This window comes from Emydura macquarii, unplaced genomic scaffold, assembly GCF_026122565.2.
Source record: "Emydura macquarii macquarii isolate MOO-44397 ecotype Brisbane River unplaced genomic scaffold, CSIRO-AGI_Emac_v2 contig_1363, whole genome shotgun sequence".
NCBI classification, from domain to species: domain Eukaryota; kingdom Metazoa; phylum Chordata; order Testudines; family Chelidae; genus Emydura; species Emydura macquarii.
This window is the reverse complement of record NW_027131500.1, coordinates 11,092,999-11,117,408: the sequence shown is the minus strand read 5'-3', so window position 1 is coordinate 11,117,408 and position 24,410 is coordinate 11,092,999. Positions and strand designations below refer to the sequence as shown.

The 24,410-nt window shown below is 38.3% G+C and overlaps 1 protein-coding gene across 4 annotated transcripts in view; it reads right to left on the bottom strand.

Moving 5' to 3' along the window:
- The window catches only part of SH3RF1 (SH3 domain containing ring finger 1), a 152,873-nt gene extending 128,756 nt beyond the window's left edge, over nucleotides 1-24,117 (bottom strand). For 3 of the 4 annotated variants that reach the window (XM_067551754.1, XM_067551755.1, XM_067551757.1), the window contains exons 1-2: nucleotides 23,894-24,117; nucleotides 21,207-21,707 (exon numbers count right to left, since the gene is read on the bottom strand). In XM_067551754.1, the coding sequence (XP_067407855.1) occupies nucleotides 21,207-21,593 (387 nt within the window). In that variant the 5' untranslated portion in view covers nucleotides 21,594-21,707; nucleotides 23,894-24,117. Of the gene's footprint in view, nucleotides 1-21,206; nucleotides 21,708-23,893 lie in introns of those variants that run through there. The other variant, XM_067551756.1, reaches the window with a different exon arrangement.
- Between the last annotated feature and the right edge of the window lie 293 nt (nucleotides 24,118-24,410).

The following is a 24,410-nucleotide window of genomic DNA, read 5'->3' as shown; positions in this document are numbered from 1 at the left end:
TGTACAACACAGACTGATTTTCTGCATCTCTGTCTCAAGGACAGGAGGAAAGTATAAAATAGGAGACAATGGCTTCCCAATTACCTTTCCTCCCTAATCTTCATGGAAGCAAGGTTGTTTGGAAGACAAAGAGAAGTATCATTGAACTGTGGGAAGGATGATCCTGGGTGAAAGGAGACTGGAAATGTATTGTAGCTTATGGTGAGACAGCCTGTTTTGCTTTTAGAACTAGTAGCCCTGGCAAAGTTTAGGAATTAGATTGCCATTTCATCATTTTATTTTATTTTTTATTCCTTTATCACTTATAATCACTTAAAATCATCTTTCTCTAGTTAATAAACTTGTTCTCATGTTTTATCTAAACATTTTTTGGTGTTTTGGTTCGAATCTGGGGAATTTCTACTTAGGTTGACAAAGTCAGTGGCATGATCATTTCCTTTGATGAAATGAAGAACTAATTAATGAGCTTACTCTGATCAAGGAGGTCTTGAGCAGTGTAAAACACATATTTCTGGGGTGCAAGGCTGGGACCGAGAGATATGTGGGTGTCACCCTGTATCTGTTCATGAGTGGCTAGGAGAGCATTCATGTAATTTTGCTGGGTGTGCCTTTACATGCTGTGTGAGCAGAGCCTGGAGGGGCTGCTTTTCACTAGCAGAGCCATGTAAAACACACCATGGTCCATCTTGTACTCTGGGGGATGTCACATATACCCAATGATTTAATTTTTAAAAAACTGGAAACACCTCCATAAAAAATTAGCTTGGTTGATTATGTACAACCTTTCTGATAGTTTTGCAGAAAGCTCTTCACAAATAAGAACTCAACAGATGATGTCCTCCTACCCTATCTGGTATTTCACAAAACATTTTTGTGGATACAAGAATTCACTATAAAATATCTAACCATTTCACGATGCCATCCCTGAAGGCTTTTCTATGTTTATTTTATAACTGGAATCAACATACCTGAAGCCATAACTTCAAGCGTTTTTTCCCCTTGGTTTAAGACAAGTGCAAATATATGAGATCACAGGGAGGAACAGAAAAAAATCCCCTTGTAACAGTAACTTTATAAAAAACTACAATAAATTAGCGTGTACAGCCTGTCTAATAAAACGTACAACTGGGATGGAATGATGTACAAGTGTAGTAGTCTCCTCAGAGGCCCGGTGACCTAGTGGGTAATGCACCCAGGTTCCAAGCATACCTCCCAGCAGGAAGAGCATTCAGTCCAATTCCTAACACTAGTATGGGGCTTAGCTCTACCTCAGGATTTTTCAATATTGTTGCCCACTACTTACTAGAGGGGGAGTTGGGTGGAAATGAGGCTCATGATCCTCTGCAACAAGGGCAATTGGTGGAGAGCCCAGGCACTCCCACTCGCCAGGGCTCCAACCCAGGGCCCTACGAGAGCCAACAGTGTCCGGCACCCTTGGAGTTACCTCCTGGGTCACTTCCTACCATTAATCTTCCCTCACAACTCCAAGTCCAATATATGACAACAAAAGAGAAACAAAAGACAAATAAACCTTCAGCCCCAACTGGGCTCAGCAAGTAGTCTTCCTCCTCACAAAGAGGCTTCTTCAGTACCCTTATTCAGGAACCCTTACAGTAGGTCTGTCTTCCTCCCTAGCCTTCCCCTTCTGAGGTGAGTTACATGCTTTTAAGCTTGCTATCCATCAGGAACATTCTCTGTAGGGGCAGCACTACCTAAGCCTAGTATTGGCCTTTAACCCCAGTGTGGGGTTCATACACCCCATCACAATGAGATAGCATTGCATGAATTAAGCAGATCACATCAATTCACATACCCCCACCAAGAATACTATACCATTCTTTGCTGAGTACTTTTCATATGCCTCATTCCAGGCCAAGGAAATTTTTATGTCATGTATACCATAAATTGTCTACAGCATATGTCTCTTTCCTGAACATCTGACTTGCACTTATCACTGATCTGAAATGATCCTCAGATCAATTAAGATACAAGCACATTACTTTGCAATTTATCTATAAAGATCATAATATGGGATACCTGTATCAGAGTAAATATTTGAAGGCTTGTTTACATGAGAAAGTGGCACAGGTTTAATTAAAGGTGTTATTTTACGTTAACTTAGTTAAACTGGTGTAAATCTTCTGTGTAGGAATTCTTAGTTTGCTTTAAGACTGGATTATTTCAGTTTATCTTAACTCAGTTCAGAACAGGTTTTAAATTAGTTCAACTTTCTCATGTAGGCAAGGCCAGATAATTCTGTCCTAAGAGCATAACTCAGGTTTGATAGGATTGTATATTAAAATATTCATGTTTTCTTTCTGTAAAGAAAAAGTAATACATTTAATGATGATTATTGCCATGAAGAATGTTTAAGAAAAGTAATGTTTTAAAACCTGTACTAAATTATCAAGATGTACAGAAGAGGCAAAGTCTACAGCTTGAATCAAGTTGTACAAGATACAAGGAAACAGATGGCCTATGGGTATTTAAAATAAGATTATCTGTCTCACTCTTGTAAAGCTGAACTATTTCTGGTAATGACCAAAATTACCATCTTCCTACTATATGATAGCTGTTTGGTGAACCTAACTAGCAAGTTTGTAGTCTTTGTACAGTTCCTAGTGGGCAGTTATCTATATGATTAAACCACCATTACAACTGGTTCCCTTCTCAGCAGAAAGAATAAGTACTGAATTGGACGGAGACTGAACTACCTTCCAAAGATGGTTCTTCCAAGACAAGATTGAAGCATATTGTTTGATGTGGATAAGCTTACATTGCCACTTCTCTCAAATTTGGACTTCTAATTTTATCGGCATACTTCTGACACCTTTTGAAAGCACTTAATTCAAAGAAAAGAAAAAAAATGCATAGATATAGGTCTCAGTACAACCCAGAGTATTGTTCTTCCTTGGTGTAAGGAGTTACCCAATATTTGGGGCCTTACCAGGTTGTTTCTATTACAAGGAGGAATTGTTTATACAAGTTAGGTATATTCTTTGGTGCAATACTGTTTATTTACAAAGAATGTATACAAATTCTGCTTCCCTGAACACAGACAGAACAAACAAGAGGAGACAGTTTCCTTGCTCATAGTTTCCAAGCCTCTTTTGCCAGCAAATCCTTGCTATAAGGACCTCTGTTTCTGTTCCCTCTCAGGGCTATGCTCACAACTTCTTTTTCCACTGTCTGCTGTCACTTTTCTCTCTCTTTCTGCTGCTGACACGTGGACACAGGTGCAACTAATAAATGCCCTGCATTTTCAATGAGCCTCCCAAGAGAAACCCCTCAGTCCATATGGCTTAGCTTCTGCTTCTGCTCAGGCTCCTGCCATGTTTGCCAGTGACTTGGGCTTTGGCTTCTATTGTTAAAGCTGTCATTACAAAAAGGGACAATTAATTGTCCTTTATTTACCCTGAATGAAGGGTGCTTAGTACACCTATAGACTTTAACCAGGTCTGTGATCCCTGACAGCCATTAACACCTTTGGCTTAACAGTATCATAACTTCCACAGAATACTTTGACAGTGAACTGCAAAACTGTAATTCTACTTCTAATGCCACAAGACCTGGATAAATATAAATGCAATGAGTATTTATATAAGACCACTTGGATGGATTGCGTCCAGTAAAATCTAATATGCTGAATAGAAAAATTAGTCAAATTATGTTTTAAATAAAATTCAGTATACTTTCATTTTCAAGTTCATTAATTTAGTACTGCTACTAAAATATCCATATTAATTTACGTGTATAAAAATCAGCTGTTGTAGCTGAAAAGGAAACCAGGACTTCGGCAGCAGCTGAACCCACAACTTTAACAGCAATGGCTAAGAGTGCATCTAAAACTACTGTATCACAATCCTAGTGATGACACTTCCATTTAAACTCCTTGAACTCTGTCATTTGATGGCCTGTCATTCTTGTAATACCATAGGTTTTCACTAAAGGAGAAATAAATATTTTACCAATAGTTTCATAACCTTGACTCTAGCATTCATCTGTCTACACCTCTCTTGCAAAATTGGAAATGGGGAAAGAACAATGAGCTAGTATTTTTAAACAAACACATTTATTCTTAAAAATGCTGGAAAATTAGTAGAGCCAGTTTGCCTTCAGCTTAACTTAAATAATAATTCTTACCAGCATCTACTAACATTCTAGATTTGTGGACAGTAAGAATCCAATACCAGGGTCCACATTTTCAGCAAATGGCACCCAATTTCTTTTTGTACCCAACTGCACCCGGTAACATTTACAGTAATGTTTAAAGGGAAAGAATCTATGGCATTTCTAAATGAGATTGCAGCAAATATGGAGGCCCAAGGGGCATAATCATCTGGTTAAGCATGAAGCTGCTTTTTCAACGTGATTAGACATCTAACTGCTTCCCCAAAAAGAATCAATACATTTTCAAAACAATTCATTAGGATTTGTTTTAAAAGCATGGTTTCTACTATTTGGTCCTCCATGTCTATGGCTAAAATGATCAAAGGCAGGCTTACTTCCAAATTTTCTTTTTAGCCAACGTTTTTCAATGTCAAAGACGGCCACAAAAATAGTGCTATGTAAAAATATTTTACAACAATTATATCATCAATTTTATTATTAGCCCTGTTTGAGCCACTAATATTTATGCATATAAACAAACTTAGGCCCCAATCCTCCAGACTGATCCTACATACAGCCACACTAAAATCAGTGGTGCTCCATACCAATGCAAAATCAGGTCTTCCTGTGTGGATTAATTCAAAGAATTGAGCATTAGAGTGCCACAAATTTAAATTTTCTCTCCTAATAAAAGTGTAAAAGCGGTGCTAAAATTATTTTTGTTTCTCCTTTTTTAATTTAGAGTTCCAGAAGGGTAGCCGTGTTAGTCTGTTTTTAGCAAAAACAGCGAGATTCTGATGAAGTGGGTTTCTGCCCACGAAAGCTTATGCCCAAATAAATTTATTAGTCTTAAAGGTACCACAGGACTCTCTCTGTTTTAATTTAGAGTTGCCTATTCCAGCTCTGTCACTGTAAGCAGCAGTAGTGGTTCCAAGCCTGGATAAAAGAGAAGGGTTCTGCAGTTGGGTTTGCAACCCACTCAGGTTAAACCTTACGGCAACAGAAACAGTTCAGTTAAACCAAAATTAGGACAATAGCTGCAAATGGGGCTCAAAACTAAATATGACAGATCTCAGTGAAAACCAAAAGGACCTCAAGACATCGAGTCCTGATGACCAAACTTGTAACAAGAACAGGCATGTGGAATATATGTAATTTGTATAGTACAGGAAAGTTGGCACAGACCACATAAGAAATGAAAAAATACCATCTAAATCTACTTGGCATCAGTGAGACAAGATGAGCAGGGAGTGGCAAGATGGTGTCTGATGGTGCTACAATCTTATAATCAGGAGGAGAAATGCACAAGAGAGGTATAGGAATTATGCTGGATAATATCACACGGCAAAGACCCTGTTGGCTTAAGAGCCAGTGAAGAAGACACCATCATCCAGGCTTCAAACAAGATTAATCAAGTGTTACAATAATCCAACTATATGCATCAACAAATGCAGCATGTGACAATGAAAAGCATACATTCTACAAGCAGGCGTAGCAAGTATTGGATGATATGCCCAACCACAACATCAAGTGGATGATAAGTGACTTCAATGGACAAATCAGCAACAATTCTTCTGGCTGGGAAAGAGAGTCATGGGAACAGCAATGAAAGGCATCCAAACTGCTCTTGAAATTCTGTGGCACAAGCATCCTAAAAATGAGAGGCCATCTCTTGTAGCACAAGAGGTTTACAAATTCACATGGCGATCACCAGGCAATGTGATTGTCAACCAGATAGATAATGTGTGTATAGCTAAAAGATAGACATCTTCTTTGAGGAATGTCAGATCAGTAGAGGAGCAGATATTGGCTCAGTGGCCATGTTACAACTTAAACTCAAAAAGATGATATCAGACAAAAAGAGTGTTATAGCAATAGAGAAGTTCAAGCATAAAGAAATGCAAACCGGTTTTCAGATTGCGCTTAGCAACCATTCCAGTGTTTTACAGGACCAAGCTGAAAGAAAGATGGTCAATGTTATTTGAGACAGCAGAGCAAGTAGTGGACCACTGAAGAGAGTGGAAGAAAGATTCATGGATATATCTGGAACATGGACTGCAACTGATGAGTGGAAAGCTCCAAATGCAAAAATGGAACAGTGTAAGACTTAGATGCAGCAAGATAGAAATGTCTGGATCAGGAGAAGGCAGCAGAATCAGAAGAAGTAGCACAGAGGGGAGATTTCAAGCAGTTCTATAGTGTAGTGGATGACCTCACAAAAAGAACGACAACCTCACAATAGAATAGTCCTCACTATAGAATAGTGGATAACCTCACAAAAAGAATAAGAATAAGATACCCAACAGGAACTCTCATGGACAGATGTTGAACACGCATGAAGATTAAGCCAGACAATGGAAAGAACATTTCCATTCCTTATTAAACTATCCAGAGCCAATGATCATGTGCAGGTTCTAGAGAAATGCCAATGCTAAGTTAGAAGTATGGGGGGACCAGTAATACCTGACAAAATTAAAGAAGCCATCAAAAACCTCAAACAGGGGAAATGTACTGGGGTTGACAGAATTCAAGCAAACATACTAAAAGCAGGAGGTGAAATTCTGAATGAGCAGCTAACAAAATTCTGTAACAAAATATGGGTGAAAAAACAAATGCCACGGGACTGGAAAGATGGCATCATTGTGGCATTGCCAAAAAAGAGTGATCTTAGTGCATTAACTGGAGAAGTATTGTACTGCTATCAATCCTGGGCAAAGTATTGGTACCGTTATGCAGAATGGAACGAATAAGGTAACGGACAAAATATTACCAGAACAAACCAGTTCCATCTAGGTACATAATGTTGTGAACAGATATTAACTCTGGGGTTTTATTGTTTGGTAAAAACCCATCTTAATCAACTTTCTCAATTTTAAGAAAGTGTTTGATAGTACCCACAGAGAGACTATGGAATATTGCTAGAAGCCATGGGATACCAGACAAGCTGATCTCCATAATAAAGAGTTTATATGATGGAAGTAGATGCACAGTAAGATCAGCTACAGGCCTGGGTGAGTAATTCAAAATTGTGACTGGAGTTAGACAAGGATGCATGTTATCATCAATCCTCTTTGCATTAGCAATAGATTGAGTGATGAAGCACACACAAAAAGGCATCATGGATGGCATAAAATGGCTAGGAGAGACAAGTTACATGACCTTGACTTTGGAATGGAATGATTGCCCTCATTTCAGAGGTAGAACAGGAAAGCAGCAAAAACTGGATTGAAAGTAAATGCAGAGAAAACCAAGATTATGAAAGTAGGAAACTGGAGAAAAGGTGTACAAAGATGGAAAAGAAATTGTACAGCTAGAATAGTTCTGCTATCTGGCAAGCATGATGACATTTGAAAGTAGCTGCAAGAAAAATATTCATATGAGATTACAAAAAGCAAACATCAGTTTTGAAAGGATGAACAACGTCTGATCAAATAGAGGTCTCCATACCGAACTAAAGGACAGATTATACTTTGCAATTGTACTGAGCCCGCTACTATATGGAGCGGAGACTTGGCTGATGACAGTGACAAACAAAAAGAGATTGGAAGTTCCCCATCACAGATGGCTGAGGGAGATGCTACATATTTCATGGAAAGAAAATAACAAATGCAAGAATAAATGAGCTGACAGAACGCAACATGTTAGAAAATACCATCAAGAAGAAAAGCTCAGGTGGTTAGGACATGTACACTGGATGGCAGGTATGTTAAACAAGCACTGAATTGGATATCCGAGGAAGGAAAGAGAAAGTGATGAAGGCAAGTCGATGACAAAGGAGATGGAATGCACTGGCATCACGTGGGAAAAAGTACCACAACTAACAAGCAACTGTAATCAATGCCTGATGTATGTTAGTGGCACAGGAGGAACTAAGGTTTATAGTGAGGATCCTAATTTCTACCCACATGTATATATAGCACACAAACTACAGATAAAAAACAAAACAACAACTAATCCACAAGAACACTGCCAGTCCATAAAAAAAAAAATGCATCCTAGAGGATAGTAAGCTACCCTGACCACCTGTCCTCTACAGACCCTGATCTTTCACCACTATCTCAAAGAAATAAAGGAATCTTGTAGCATGCTCTGGAGGTCCATAAATTCAGACATAAATTCAGATACAGGAAACATTTTTCAAATGTGCATAAGTAACATCAGAACCAAAGTTCAATTTTCAAAGTAATATAGGCACTTAGGAGCTTAAGTTACACTTGACTTTCAATAAGAAGTCACTTTGAAAATAGGATTTAGAATCCTAAATCATTTACGAACTTTTGAAAAATGTATCCCAAATTTATATGTTAGGTGGGTTAGTTGTCAAAGATTCCATGATTTTTGCCATTTCCTGGCTGCCCAATAGTCTAAAGTGGAGGTTTTATCTTTCACTTTTTTCCAGCTCCTATCCTGGAAAAGAATCTTGAAAATGTGAACCAAGTGCAGCAGACAAAGCGCTGTCTTCCTAAGTGTTACTACTAAATATTGTTATGAAGAGTTCAGCATGCCTCATCAAAACAAGGCCTAGGGTTTTTTGTAAGAGTTTTATCAATATCCTAGGTGAATTATGGATGTTTCCTATTTAAATACATAGGACAAAATATTTAATGTTTTAATAATTTAAATAAAAAATACTGGTTTGTATAAGAAAAAAATGTGCATGATAACTGTTTTTTCCTCTACCCAGCTAAAATTAACTCCCACCCCCTCTCTTTTTTGCAGTTGCTGAGGGGCGTGCACCATGATGCAATCATTGAGCTGTGATTTCTTCATTTTTGCTGTAAAAATAATCAGCTTTAATCATACGTTATGCATAAAAATGAGAGAGAAGGTTTATTTACTTCATTAAATAAAAGAGATATATACCACGAGCCATAATAAAAATAAGTTTGCAACCACTAGGGTTCTTCTTTCTGGGTGCAGAGATGACAGTATGAAAAAAGAAAAACATTGCTTAAAAACAGGTATATACAGCAGAAGTGAAAGACAGATAACAGGAGCATGCATGTTATAGAATACAAAATGTTGATCAACGTGCAATTTGTGTTAATAGACCTCCCTGGACCTTTTGAAAGCTTTAATTTTCATGTGAAATTTTCAGCTATTTTGAGACCGTTACGTAATCCTAAATTCAGTGAGATGTACAATTCTATGTACAAATGCCAAAGACTCTCTCTTCCAATTGTACTAGTCAGTCAAGTGGTTCTAATGAAAATATTTCCATTTATTGTAAACATGTATGGAGTTGTATCTCACTGAACACAAACCACATTCCTGGGAAATGTAATCCTAGAAAGACAGCTCTCCCAATTAGTATTTCATAGAAAGTTGAGCAGCAGAGGGCAAAACTGTATATGTTGTGAAAATTCTCCTGGAACCATGCTTATAGAATCTAGGACACAATCTCCATTTAATTTTCATGTAGGACTAGATTCAAAAGTATGTTCTTTAAAATTGTGAGACCCACTCCAGTAAACCATAAGGAATATTTCCATCTTTGTATGGCCACTGCAGATCATCATGCAAAGTGACCTGGCAGAAAGAAAAATCGATTCAAGAGAATGTGGAAGCAGGCTGCTAGAAAATGTCACTAAATCAGGTCATCATTTAATGCACAATTTTCTCACCTTTTTGAGGATCCTTTCCATAATAATAAAATCCAGGTTAATGTAAGCAATGTCAAGGTGCCTAGAAAACTACATTGTATTGTCTCTTCATTCTATGCATTACATGTTTCAGGTGCTTCTTAGAGGAAATCTAACTGGAACATAACCTGTATGGCTGCTGTAGGAGTTATAGAAAAGATTATTTATAATACTTTACATTTTTTAACACTTTTCAGCCAAGAATTTCAAACTACTTTAGAGAATTAAATGAATTAATCCTTATACACCTCCACTTACCTCTGAAGTGAAATGCTGCAGATGTTTAAAATTACACAGAAAACTATACAGTATTTTAAATCAGGAAGAATACTGCACATAATTAAATCTATAGATGGAATCTGGATTGTCATTTGAGTATAAATTAACTAGGGTTAACCCATCTTATTTTAATCTACCACCCACCCAACTCTGCTCCTTCAGCCTTTTCCTGAGATTTCAATTTCTGGATCTCTTCTTCGCCTTGCAGTCTTCTACACTAATCCTCAGTGACCTGAGCTTCCAGGTTGATGACCTATCTGGCCCCTCAGCTGCCAGCTTCCTTGCCCTCACCTCTTCACTTGACCTGCAGCCCTGGTTCAACACTTCCAATCACGACAAGGACTGTTCGTTTGACAGTCTTCCCCAAGCACTTCTCTCTTTCTCTGATTTCTCTGTTGCGCAGTTCTCTGTCTCCAATTGTAACAGGTCATTTTCAGCATTGATCATCATCCCCCCACCACTCTTGCAGTTCTGCCTTTCCATGACTGCCAATCCATCAGCATTGATTTGCTCTCAGTCTATGTCAGCCCTCTCCTCCTTTTCTTTCACTGATATGGTTGTTGATTTTCTTCATGCTTCACTCTTCTGTGCCCTTAATTCTTTTGCCCTTCTTTCCCATCAGAAGGTCCACTCTGCCAACACTTAGCCGTTGCTCACCCCCAGATTGGCTTCCTCCATTCCTGCTTTCACTCTGAAGGAGCATTTCTTGTGGAAATCCATGACCAGGCTGACTTCCTCCACTATAAATTAATTCGCTCCTACTTCAGTTTTGCCGTATAGCTAGCTAAATAACACTACTTCTCCAACTCAACTGAATCCCATCCCCACATTCCTGGCTATATTTTTGCCACCTTTTACTTCACTCCTGTGATGCTCCCCCATACTGCCTGCACAGGAGTCCACCAATTTCTGCTGAGAAAATTACCAAAATATAATGTGACCTACCCCTTTCCCTCCTACAACTCTCTCCTTCTCCTCCCTTGTCACAGATGCTGAAGTTTGATTGCTCTCCTATTCTAACCCTTTCAATTGCCCCAGTAGTCCCATGCTGTCTCCTGATCTCTCTCATGCCTACACTAATCTCCTCCCTTATTCTTCTTCTTAACCTCTCATGCTCCTATGGATAGAGGCATGTTTTCATCTCTCCCACATTAATAATACCATCCTTGACCCCATTTGCCTCTTCAGCTACCACCCATTTCCTTTCTCCCTTTCATCTCTAAGCTCAATGATCTTGTTGTCTACAACGTCTTTCTGGAGTTCTTCTCCAATTCCAACCTAGACCTTCTCCTATCCAGATTCTTCCCCTTGTACTGCCTTGAAACCATTTTTGCCTAAGTCTCTAATGACCTCTTCTAGCCAAAGCTCCAAACCAGTTCTCCATCCTCTTTCTCCTTGACCAATCAGCCATGTTCGAAACTTTCAAAGATGCTCTTCTCTTCTTGAAATCTTTTCTTCCCCTGGTTTCCATGACTCTGTCTTCTGGTTCTCCTCTTCCCTCTCTATAACTACTCCTTCAGCATGTCCTTCACAGGATCTTCCGCAAAGCCTGCCCCCAACTTTCTGTGGAGGTTCTACAAGAATCTGTCCTTGGTCCCCTTCTCTCCTATAACTACACATTATTTCTGGGTAATCTAATGCATAAACACAAATTTAACTGAATGTCTGGCTGAAGATACACACCCACAATTGGTCAATTCAGTCTACAGTTTTCTGAGTACTCTTAGATTTCTTGCTGACACTAAGCTCCCACATTGCAACATGCACAAGAAATGCTTTTTACCAGCTAGAACAGGCTAGTAGTGAATGGCTAGTAGACTCCATTCCTTATTTCGAACAATGTTTTCACTATTAGGGTCTGCAGAATCTTATTTCTACAGAACCTACATTTTGAACAAAATCTGATCTGAGTGTGCCCCTTTAGTGAGCACAATTGGTCAGGTCTGTAGCCTTGCACATAAACATACACACATACATATATGTATGTATGTATGTGTGTAAGGTTACAGATCTGACCAATTATGATCACTAAAAGAATGACTAGGTAGGTAGGTAGATAGATTAGAGTAAGAAAAGTGATAGAAGTGACTAATAGCAGGCCTAAAGCAAGTATGATAGGTTGCTTGGTATAACTAAGGCTTAGCTTGATATTAGTAGCTTGATATTGTACAAGAAACTAAAAGGCAAGTGACACCAAGTCACAAGATAAGCCCACTCATAGAAAAGTTGATTGGTATGACATATGAAACCACAAATAAAGATTATTTGTATTTTAGGATAAGTTTAGAGAATAAATATAACCAAACATATATACATATATATTAACCACATACATACCATGGCAATTAATTGATGTAAATGCTTAATTAACCAACAGAAATTGGGGAATCTCAACAGAAGTGGAGTGTGGAAGTTCAGATAAGGAGAAAGGGGCTGAAAACCTCATGAATATGTATAAGGTACAGGGGGCATCAGTATAACATATTATAAATGATGTTATCCTGCCTGTGTGCTGAGAGACACAGGATGATGACCACCTACTAACATTTGACATTTCATCACCCTGATACTTCAGAGTTTCCCCAAGGGATGATGTCAATAATGCAAGTACTGCACATTCCGTATTCTCTCTCTCTCTCTCTCCTTTGCTATATTGCAGTGTATATCATTTTGTTTGTCTTGTTAATAAATTATAGTTAATATTAACTTGTTGGTCTTGTTAAATAAAACTTCTAATAGAAGCACTGAATTGTTTTTTATGTGCTCCTCAAGGTCTTCATCCTAATGAAAACCTCACTACTGGAGCTGATCTGGAGCTGAACACTCTCAGACCATGGCATACTAAATAAAAGTTAACTTTAAAACTACAGATTGGACTATACATCCTAGGTGTCATGTCTTTCATCTTTCAGTAGCACAATAATCCTTAACAACATGCTGAGTCATTCGTCAGGTACTAACTGTAACCTCTTATCTAAACTGACCTTTTCATTAACATTTTCCCCTATTCCAGCACCACGAGAAGTAGCTCCGGGCAGGAGCTCTAGCATGGAAAAGGTATCAGTAGCTGCCAGCATTTTTACTCATTATGTCACCTAGACTCCCTCTAAATGGGCTAAACACTAGAATAGTACAAAAACAGACACCTTGTCTGTACCACCAATAATCCCACCACTGCCATCACTGGTAAAACAATACATTTTAAGAAAAAGATCACCGTAGAGACTACCAGAAGACTGCCTGCAAAGTCAACACCTTTTCCTGTAGCACAACATTGTAGAATGTGGTGGCCTGAGTGAACACTTGTTAACTTAATAAGGTTATGCATTTAAAACTTGTTTTAAGTTAAACCGGTTTTTAAAATGGCTTAACTGTGCTATTAAGGATAGGGGTTCAGAGACTCCTCTGAAGACCTATCAACACTCCAGTAACAGTAGATCCATAGGAGGTGCCTGATTGTTAGTGTATGGAAAGAAAAGAAAAAGAAAAAGAAAGCATGCAATATTATGGACTTATTACTTAAATTTTGAGAGAGAGACAGAGTTGCCCACCAGATGAAGCTGATTTTATTATATGCTAACTTAAAGATCTAGTATAAAAGCTGTATCTACTTCAAAACCATATTACCATATCCCAGTACCTTTGTCTTTACTGTGTTTATTTAAAATAAGCTTCTAGAACAGCTATGCCCTACTTATGCCAAGCTAGACACTCATCTAATATTCTTTAGATACCCTTTATCCTCAGACTTCCTTGATCAAAAAAAATCTAAAACAAGTATCGCAATTTCTCAGTTTTTCTAAACCAGATATAAATAGGACTATGTATCCTATAGTATGCGTACTTTAACAACCAAATTAGCATATCGGTGAGGAATAACTGGGAGCTATTGTTTCCAATTATTCAATATTGATACTCTTACATCTATGCTCAACAAGAAGACCAGTCTCCTTTCCCTTATTTAAACAATTTGAAAATCTTGTAGTAGTGAAGTTTTTTTGGTCCTAAAACAGAGCATTTTTGTTAATTTATGGTTCACAGAGCCTGCAAAAAAAGGCTTTAATTATTGAAAAAGGTTTTAATGTACATTTTAAACCTCTTTTCGGGACTGTGAGAAATAGAATGTGAATGGTGCAGCATCCATTTCCCTTTTCTAAAAAGGAACAACATACCCAGAGCAGAGTGACCTCACCTGTAAGAAATGAGTCAGTGACATGGAACAAAGGTGGTTTATCTTACAAAAGAACACCATCTGTAGAGAAAACTGCTTCACTGCTCTTGAATGGTTCAGGTATATGCAGCCCAGTGGAAATTTTTACTGTTTTAGGATTGGCTTATTTTTATTTTAGCAGCTGATTAAAAATCTAGGTGACAGATTTTCTTTCCTTCAGAGAGAACGACAGATCTATTTATTTCTAAATATCCTTCAAATTATGAAATTTATCAAATTATGTATTATACATTTTATCAAATTATACATTTATCAAAATGTATATATGCATAACAAATAAATTTCTGTAGAGGAGATTATAAAACTATAATTTTGCATATCTGCATGAGTAATGAATGTGATTTGTTGTATGTGAACTCTCTGAAGAATCATGAGCATTTTTAAGGTGCAAAGAGCAGACAATCGCAAGACAAGTAAGAGTTGTTATATTAAAATATAGCCGTTTACATATTTTTAAAGTATTCAACCTTTCAGTTGATTAGATATAGTCGGAGCACCTTTCCGAACAACATTACCAGTGCATCATGTGAAAAAAGTCTAATGGCCATTTTGGAAGCTTTTGCAAGATGTATGCTATTGTAATTTTCAGACTATACAAATGTCTATTTTTTGCAGCTGTAAGGCTGAGAACCTGTGACTTCAACAAGAATTGGTTTACTTTGGTACTGCTAAAAGTATGAACATACATTTCCACACTAATTTAGCTTCTGATAATAGAAAACCATGAGTGCTTCAGTCACAAGTTGCTTGGGGTATATGGGTGAGTGGCCATTTTATTTTCTACAGTCTACTATCTTAGATGTTTTTCCTCTAGAGTTTAGTATATTCTGATAAATGGATTAGATAATTCCAAAGCTCCTAGAAACCTCATAAGAAAAATGAACCACTAACTATTTTGAGACATTCACATCTTGTCACACAGGATAGGTTTCCCCTTCAAGAGAAAGTCAGGCATTACAAAAAAGAAAGTTTTGAACAGGATGAAGAAACAAAATATGCAATAGACAAAATATTAAACAACGTAAACTCTTATACAGCACTCTTCATCCATATACCTGTTGACACTACCCTATTAATTTTACTGGGAGGCTTTCATATCCATCTACTGAAACATACAGAAACAAAAATATATTCTGCTTATTTTACTAATTATTGATCATGTTTAGGATAGTGCATAAGGACCAACCAAGAATGGGTCCCCATTGTACTAGGATCTGTACCTAAAATAGCAAAGAGTACCTATTCCAAAGAGTTTACTGTCTGAATAGACATGATACATAAGATAGAGAAAAGGAATATAACATATAAGAGACTGAACAATGTGATGGCATCAACTGTTATGTTATTTCTGTGATTTTATCAAAATTATTTAATTATTTATTTGGGTGGGTTTAGTTACGAGCAGATAAACCTAAATGAAAAGAAAAGCGAAGGCAGAGGGGACATTAAAAGGAAGGGAATGAGGGGGACAGGGCAGGGATGAAAAGTATAAGAAGGGGCAAGCTAGGAGTAAAGCTGAGGTAAAGAGAGAGTTGGAGCAAACAGGCAATCAGCACAGGGCAGAGAAAGTTCAGTCAAAATTGTAGAAAGTTATTTGAATGTCTCTGCTTTGGCTGCTTCTGCAGCTACTCAAAGGGCTGTAGTTTCTGGATTGTTTCTCTCTCTCTAGTTTTTTTCCAAGTTTTTTTTCCATGCAATTAGGGGTTGAGGTACCACCCAGCTGCCAGTGTGTGTATTGGGGGGGGTCTCCCTTGCACAATTCTGGGTCCAGTAGGAGAGATGGCATTGAGTAGGCTCCATTTTACTCCCTCACCTCCAGTGCGGCAACTCTTGATTTGGCTGCTTCTGCCGCTGCTCCTATGGCTATACATATTTAGGAACAACAGGTACCAAACAAAAGCTGCAGCAGAACTTCAGAGTTAAGAACACCTCAGGAATGGAGGTTGTTTATAATTCTGAAATGTTTGTAACTCTGAACAAAACGTTATGGTTGTTCTTTCAAAGGTTTACAACTAAACATTGGCTTAATATAACTTTGAAACTTTATTATGCAGAAGAAAAATGTTGCTTTTAATCATCTTAATGTAAATGAAACAATCTCAGGGAGTTTCCTTATCTTTAAAACCTTTTTTTAAACGTCCCTTTATTATTTTTAGTGGTTTACGTTTAACACGGTACTGTACTGTATTTGAGGTTTTTTTGTTTGTTCCAAATGAGGTTTCTGGTTGATCGTGCAGTTTGTAACTCTGAAGTTCATAACTCTGAGGTTCTACTGTATCAGCAAAAAAGGAGATGTAATGTTTCTGAATGTCACATACACATTATGTTATTTCCAAACAAAATAACCTGTATCATGAAGTTATGGTAAAAAATTACTTTAAAAGATAACTGTCTTCTAAATGATTAGGTAACAGTAATTATTCAGCTGTTTCATCAAGAAAGTACTAATTAAGACTAGCATGCAGTTGAAGTGTGCCATCGAGTCAAAGTATATGAATAAAACTTTTCTGTATTAGCAGTAGAATTCATAGTATATATTTGTTCTTTATTCATTTTCAAAACACAATAATATAATCACACTCGTATTGCAGTCAGACACAAATTTCTCAAGGCAAAAAATAGAGTAGTAGTTTCTAAAGATTAAAAAAAATGTCTGCCTCCCCCTTGCTGAGATATTTATCTAATTTACTATTAATTGTCCAAAACCAATGTGAAATCCCTCCAACAATTTAACACAAGCCACAGGACAATCCTTGGCACAGGAAATGTACTGTGAACATCTATCTGTAGCAATCTGTAAATTACACTGAAATTCAATCTGAATTTTGAAAGTGGGAACTGTGTTTACTAAAGAAGCACCTAGTGGCCCCAATTTGGAAACTAATGTGCAATTCCTGCCCCACAGAGCATACAAACTCAACTGAGAGACAGACTAAGGAAGTATTATCATTCCTATTTATAGATGAGAAACAGAGGCACAAATAGACTTGAGTTCGTATGCAAGGTTATAAAGGAAATCTGTAGCAGACCAAGGAACTGAACCTAAAAGTTCTGAATGCCAGTCCACTGGCATAGCACAAACCTCATTTGTCCTCTCCTCTCTTTGCTTGGTTATTTAGAAACACACAGTGACAACACAAGAGACAATTCATTTGCCTGCTAGAGATACCACTGTCACTGAAGTTTAATCAAATGTAACATGATGAAAAATAGTTATATAGAAATAGTTAAAATGTTACCTTGCTTAATTTCAGAATTTATAAATACCTAACAATCAACTTTAAGAGTAAAAACAGGAATTAATACATTTTAAGAGCATGTGAGGAAAAAAGAAAAAAAAAAGTCTGCATACATTGGTCTACAAAACCTTATCAAACATTTTGTAATTTTCATTTCTGCATGTTTACATGTAACTGTCTCAGCTTCCCTTTAACTGTAACATGTGACACACTGCAACTTTGCCCCTACCCCATCATACCCCCACACACTCAGTTCAGAAAATCATGCAACAGTGCATGATGTATTAACCTTTTCTGGAAAATTAAGCATCTTCTAAAAGGGCATTTATTAGCTTAATATTTCCTTAGGGTATAAGCAGAATGTTTTTGACTTGACAACCCTCACCTACATTCATTTCATTTAATGTAACAGCAACGTTCACTTGTTGCTTCTGCTTTTGTAAAATTTCAGAGCTCAAGAAATCTACTGATTCTGCCACTCATCTAGAAAGAATTTTCTACACCCAATGTCCAGTAAAGAAACCTTCTAATTCATTTGCAGTGCAGCCACCCCTATTTTTACAGTTATTGTAACAACTTCTGCATTCAGTTTAACATTGTAGCTACATAAATTGCCATTTCCGATTTTTTGTTGATAGATTTTCTAAACTCTCTTCCTCTTATACTTTCAATAAAGAAACTAGGTAACTGCTCCCTTCACACAGCAAGCACCTGATTTTGATATTCCTCCCCTCCATTAAAAAAAAAAAAAGAGAGAGAGAGAGAGAGGGAGAGAGTCTCAACAGGCTGGAATGGGTGAATGGTTGTGGGTCACCCTTCCCCTCCCTCATCCCAAAACCAAAGATAAAACAGGAATGTGTATATTATGTCAAGCAGGCAACCCTAGATCTCTGGAAAAAGATGTGTGTAGCATATTGTAAATGTTCAAGTCTGCTGTTAATATTCATTCAATGTCAGTTAACTGCATGAGGGAACCACATGGTCACAATTCTAACGGCACATGGTATAACATAACTAATAAACTGATGCAACATTCCATATGTTATCACTTTCTGCTTTGCACAACATGTGGAAACACAAATGTTGCACAACATCAGGATATTGTAGTATATTTAAACCTAAAGAATTCAAAAGAAGGGAATGTTCAATATTAATTTTCCCATAAACCTTTGAGAAGTTATGAAGAACATTTGAATAAGCTCATAGCACATTGATGAACTATAAATCTCTTACTTTATAAAAATTACTACTTTTTAAAAAATGGTTGGATTTAGAAAGGTCTAAAGGATTACATGTAAAGAAATTATACTGGTATTTTGTATATTTGCAATTGAAGTTTTTGGTAGCTACTGGAGGTAATGTGAAATTGCTTTGGGGTTGTGGGAGAGATTGAAGGTCTTTTTGTGACTGCTATTGTTTCTTTACAAAGTTCAGTTTTTATGCATAAAAATTGTTATACCATCTTTGTTTTTTTACCCCATCAATATGTGTACTTATTACTGACATACTCAATACAAGTCATCAGACACTTTACAGAAAATGACATAACAAATTACTTTTTCACATTTCTAAAGAAAACCATAGTGTGACTATTAGAATATAAAGAAGGTCAAATTATAAACTTGGTCGAAGAATCCACACCTTTTATATTCTCAGCACAGTTTAACTTTAGAGGTGTACATAAGTGACTTCTCAGAAATGCCAGTAATTCAGGTAAGCAGTAATTATTTTAGCCAGTGGTCATCAACCAGGGGTACATATACCCTTGGGGGTACACAGAGGTCTTCTAGGAGGTACATCAACTCATCTAGATATTGGCCTAGTTTTACAACAGGCAACATGAAAAGTACTAGCGAAGTCAATACAAACTAAAATCTCATACAGTCAATGACTTGTTTATACTACTCTATATACACTATATCAGTGTTTCTCACCCTGGGGGTCACAATTTATTTTATAAGTATATGGTAAAAATGAGAAAGTAAGCAATTTTTCAGTAATAGTGTGCTGTGACACTTCTATATTTTTATGTCTGATTGTAAGCAAATGGTTTTTAAGTGAGGTGAAACTCAGGGTACACAAGACAAATCAGCATCCTGAAAGGGGTACAGAGGTCTAGAAAGATTGAGAACCATTGATTTAAACTATCCAGTGCAAATCATTGATTCCTCAGCAGCAAGAAAACTAAATATGTAGATGATTTACCTGAGGTAAAGAATAGCCCTCTAAAATTAATACTTGCATCCCTTTCTCCAACTTCATCAGGCCATTTCTCAAAATACATTGCATTCTTCATACAGGTAAAGCACTTAAATCATTAAGCCAATTTCAGTTCATACCCAGAAGCTCTGCATATACAAGTTTCATTAAATGTGCTGCAAAACCTTTTAAAAGAAGCTAATCTGCTCAGTCATTAGATAAAACAGAGCTGGATCAGTCATCTCCTAAAATGATCTACTCAATTATTGGTTCTAGAAGAAATCATAAATCAAGCTACTGAAGTTTTGATTATAAGGCATGAAACATTCTACAAGCTGAATGAATGCCAAAAAGAAACAGAAGCAGAGAAGAAGCCAATAAGCTCAATTCTCAGTGCATGGATTTCATAAATACAGAACAAGTTCAAATATCAACATCACAGGGAGATATTAAATACAATAATCAAGAGACTTTTCCATGTATTCAGACACTGAGAATACAACACTTCCAAATAATTTAAGTTTAGTTAATCCATCTACTATACTGAAAACTAAACAGAAAACTTGCATGAAAATGATCCTTATGTTACTAATCAAAAATAAAAAAATCAAAAAAATCAAAAAGGAAGTAACCAACCCATTACATGATAGAAAAATTTATGAAAGATACTTAGAAAATATGCCCTTTTAAAAATAAAGTGAAATAATAGAGCTAAATTATCAACCACCACCAATTCTAGGGTTCTTAAATAAAAGTGAAATCCTAGGTCCACTAAAGTCAATGACAAAATCCACATCGACTTCAATTAAGCAAGAATTTCCACCTAGGTGCTTAACATCCATTATGTGAAATTTATGGAAATCTGATTGTAATATTTGTTCATACAGAAAAATCAATATAAGCCAGAAAAATCTAGAATAAAATCAATTTCTGGAGTTAGAGTTAACAATGACAAACAATTTTAAATATTTTTAGCAAGACTAAATGATTGTTCATTATAAACAATCATTTCATACCAACTGTCTTCTTCAAGTTATTTAACTTCCTCCTTAGTGTCAATGGGAATATTAAGGTCATGTGCTGATATTCTTCCCCCTCAACTATTTTAAACTGAACAATTAAGAATTTTAAACAGATAAATGCATCCTACCTTTTGGCTACAAACATTTTCACCAGCAGTCAGTAACTAGCATTATAAAATATGTGAAGACTGAAGTCAAGGATATAGTATAAGAAAGTGACAAATATTGATGTTTTCCCTGGAAATGTGCTAGCAACAGTAGCTTAGTTTTTGTTACACAGAAAAATTGATTTAAATCATAGTCAGGAATGAACAGTTACTATTTTGCTTTTGCAGATGAGACATTTGATTACCCTTTTTTCCCCCATGAAGCAAATGTTATTATTCAACTGTTTTGAACCAATCTGGAAAGAGCTGTGATTGCAACAGATCAAAACCAAATTGCTACCTGTAAGTATGGCTTATCACTTATAAGGGATACTTACTCTAACAGGGGGACTCCGTGCTTGTATTCTTTGCTGCTGTCCACTTTGAGAGCTCTGTGGGTCTTTTGAGCCACAACTAGCAACAGTGCTGCTTTGGGCCCTTAATGCATTTGTGCAACTAGTCCCACCACCAGTGCCAGGTTTCCAGGGCCTTTGCTTGATGCCATCCAGTAGTCTAACCAGCAGAATATTACTGGGAAGTTCATCAACACTGCAGTCAACTAAAGTCCTACATTCTGGGCAACGAAGCTCATTTCGAGAGCTCACAATGCCTAGCAAACAACGTTTGCAAAATGTGTGTTGGCAAGGCAAGACTTTTGCAGAAGCATCAAGACGTTCTAAGCAAACAGGACACTCCAACAGATCCAACAAAGCCGATTCATCCATTTTTATCTAATTTACCGCCAAATTTTTTTTTGCAAAATTCATATCTGTTCTGAATACTTAAAGGGAATCATGTTACATCCATGCCTCTTCAGATTTTCAGACTTTGCTCTGAAACTGTTTAGAAAACAAACAAAAAAAAAGAACAAAGCATTAAAAATCTGGAAAAAATAATTAGCTCTTTTAAGAAGAGTCCACAAAAGTATTTCCACTGAAAAGATTCCTGCACAAAGCAACATCAAAAACTAAAAAATCTCCAGTCTAATCCAAGACAAATCCCTACATATATTTAGTTTGTTGATAAATGTTTAATAATACTTCAAAGTATTACAGCTAAAGGTTTTCTATAAATCTAAGCAATTTACAAAAGGCAACAACACAGAATTATCTTTGGACATCATAATGGCAATCTTATCTGCATTTAGTGAGCTACTTAGCTCAAGCATGGTGATCAACAGTAACAATTAAGGTTTTTAAACTGCAGTTCTGTCTCCTTTTAATTGCTAACTACCTTCAGTTTTCTTAAACCATTTTAGAGTTTGAGAAATTTGTCCTTGTAGGAGAGATTACATAATTAATAGACAAACTTATAACTTAAACAATTTGTTTAATATTAGACAGGTCAGCCCTCTCCATAACATATAACAAAGAAAAGAGAATAAAAATAAGACCCAAGCCTGCAAGCTGTTCTACAGGACTAAAGGGTCTACCATCAGAGAGTAGCTAGCAGGATCAGATGTTAGTCTAGAATGATCTTAAAAAATCTAATTTGTGAAGTTTTTGAGAAGCAAAAGAAGAGCAAGATTTATTTATTTATTTATTTATTTATTACATCTCAGTCTTGAAAACTGACACTAATACACAAGCTTTTAAAATTTACTGAAGAAGTTGAAAAGATTATAGATAACAGTTTTGTGGCACTTCTTGGATGTAATACCAGCACTATTACTAAAATCATTTGATAGTAGATTAACTGCTGGAATACTAGTAGTAGAGCATGAATGCAATGTATCCAGTAACAGGAGCAAAGGCAGCATGCATCCAGTTTAATTTATACAGTAAACTGCTGGGAAGTCACACCAAGGACACTCAACAGGCAAGAAAATCACTTATTTAGCACATAATCCTTCACCATCACATGCACACATAATATGTATACATAGAGATTTACATTCTCTCTCTCTCCCTCTCCTCCCCACCACTACCCCAGACGTTTTGAGTGACTAGCTGGTCACACAAAGCTTCTAGTACCTGAAGCTAAGAAACACAGCTGTTTGGTGTAATACTACTAGACACATAATATAGGTTTTTATTAGGTACATGGGGCTTCTCTAGAGTTCACTGTGAGGCTAGAGAGAGAGAGAAAGAGACACAAAAAACAGACACACAATCTGTCTCAGAAACAGAGTTAAAATTTATATTCAAAATTCATTTCAGACACGGAGAAACTGGCATATATTCACTTTTCATATAAGACGTGCAGGACGTATGACATAAATCTGCACATACAGCATTCATAATCTCATTCTCTGGATTTTGTTATTAAAATGTTAGTCAGCTACTTAGATATTTCCAGAGATAAAATACATTTTATTACATATACATACATACACGGCATGCACAATATATGTTTGGCATATATTAGTGCATGTGTACCTCTGTTCCATGTAAAGAGGAGGACATGCAGTGGGGAGCAGAAATGACACACCGTGGGGGAGGGGAACGCTCTTGGCAAGTGACATTCTTTCTGGGGAGGGAGGACAAACTTGTGGGGGGGCACTATATCATTGCCTGAGAATTGAGGGGGGGGGCTTTGCCTCCTGTCTCTGGGGGTGTGATGGTCTGGGGAGGGGGTTGCTGACACCTTCCTTGGGGGGGGGGCATTGTATCTATGTCTGGGGGTGCATGTGTGTGGCTCCATATCCCTGTCTGGGATATGTGGGTGTGACGGGTGAGGTATTGTATCCTGGGGGGGACAGTCTCCCTGTCTGGAGGGGACATGGCAGGGTCTCTGGGAGTAGCAGCACCATACCTGTCTGGAGAGGGGGTGACACGGACCCGCGGGGGTGGGCGGTGGTGCGGCACCGTCCTCCAGTCTGGGGAGGGGGGTGACGGTCCCTGGGGGCGCTGTCCCAGAGGGAGAGGCTGTCACACCACCTAGGGGCTCCGTAGGGCCCTCTCCGCCCCCTCACGGGGGCCCGGCCCTGTGGGGAACTAGGGTTGGCTGCGCCCCGCGCCGGGCCGGGCCCCTGCGATCCGGACCCTCCCGCCTCAGGGAGCGGGTCAGAGGCGCCGTCACTCACCATCTGGCCGCCGCGCTCTCCTCTTTGTTCCCGGGAGGAGCCGCCGCCGCCGCGCTCTCCCCGCTCGTCTCTCTCCCGACGCGGCACCAAGGAGCCTCCTCACCCCCTCCCCGAGCGGGGCTGACGCGGGGGGCGGCACCGCAACGCCCCGCGGAGAGAGCCGGACTCGGGGCTGGAGGGGGCGGCTCCGCAGCTCGCCCCGCCCGGCCCGGCCCGGCCCGGCCCGCTGGCAGAGCCGACTCCGCCTGGCACCCTGGGCTTGGGGGGCAACGAGCGGGGAAGGAGAGTCCAGACCCCCGCCTCACAGCCCCCAGCGCTTAGCGCGGCCCCAGCCCGCCTTAGCCCAGCGCAGCTGAGCGCCAGCCCCTCAGCCCGGCGCAGCCCCGCTCCCGCCACGCCAGGTGCTGCCCGGGGAAGCCGGCGGTGCAGAGCCCTGCGAGCGAGCGCCCCCGGCCTTGCGCCGCGCAGGTAACACCCGCCCCGCTCAGGCTCCCCCCACACGTCCCGGCCCGGCAGC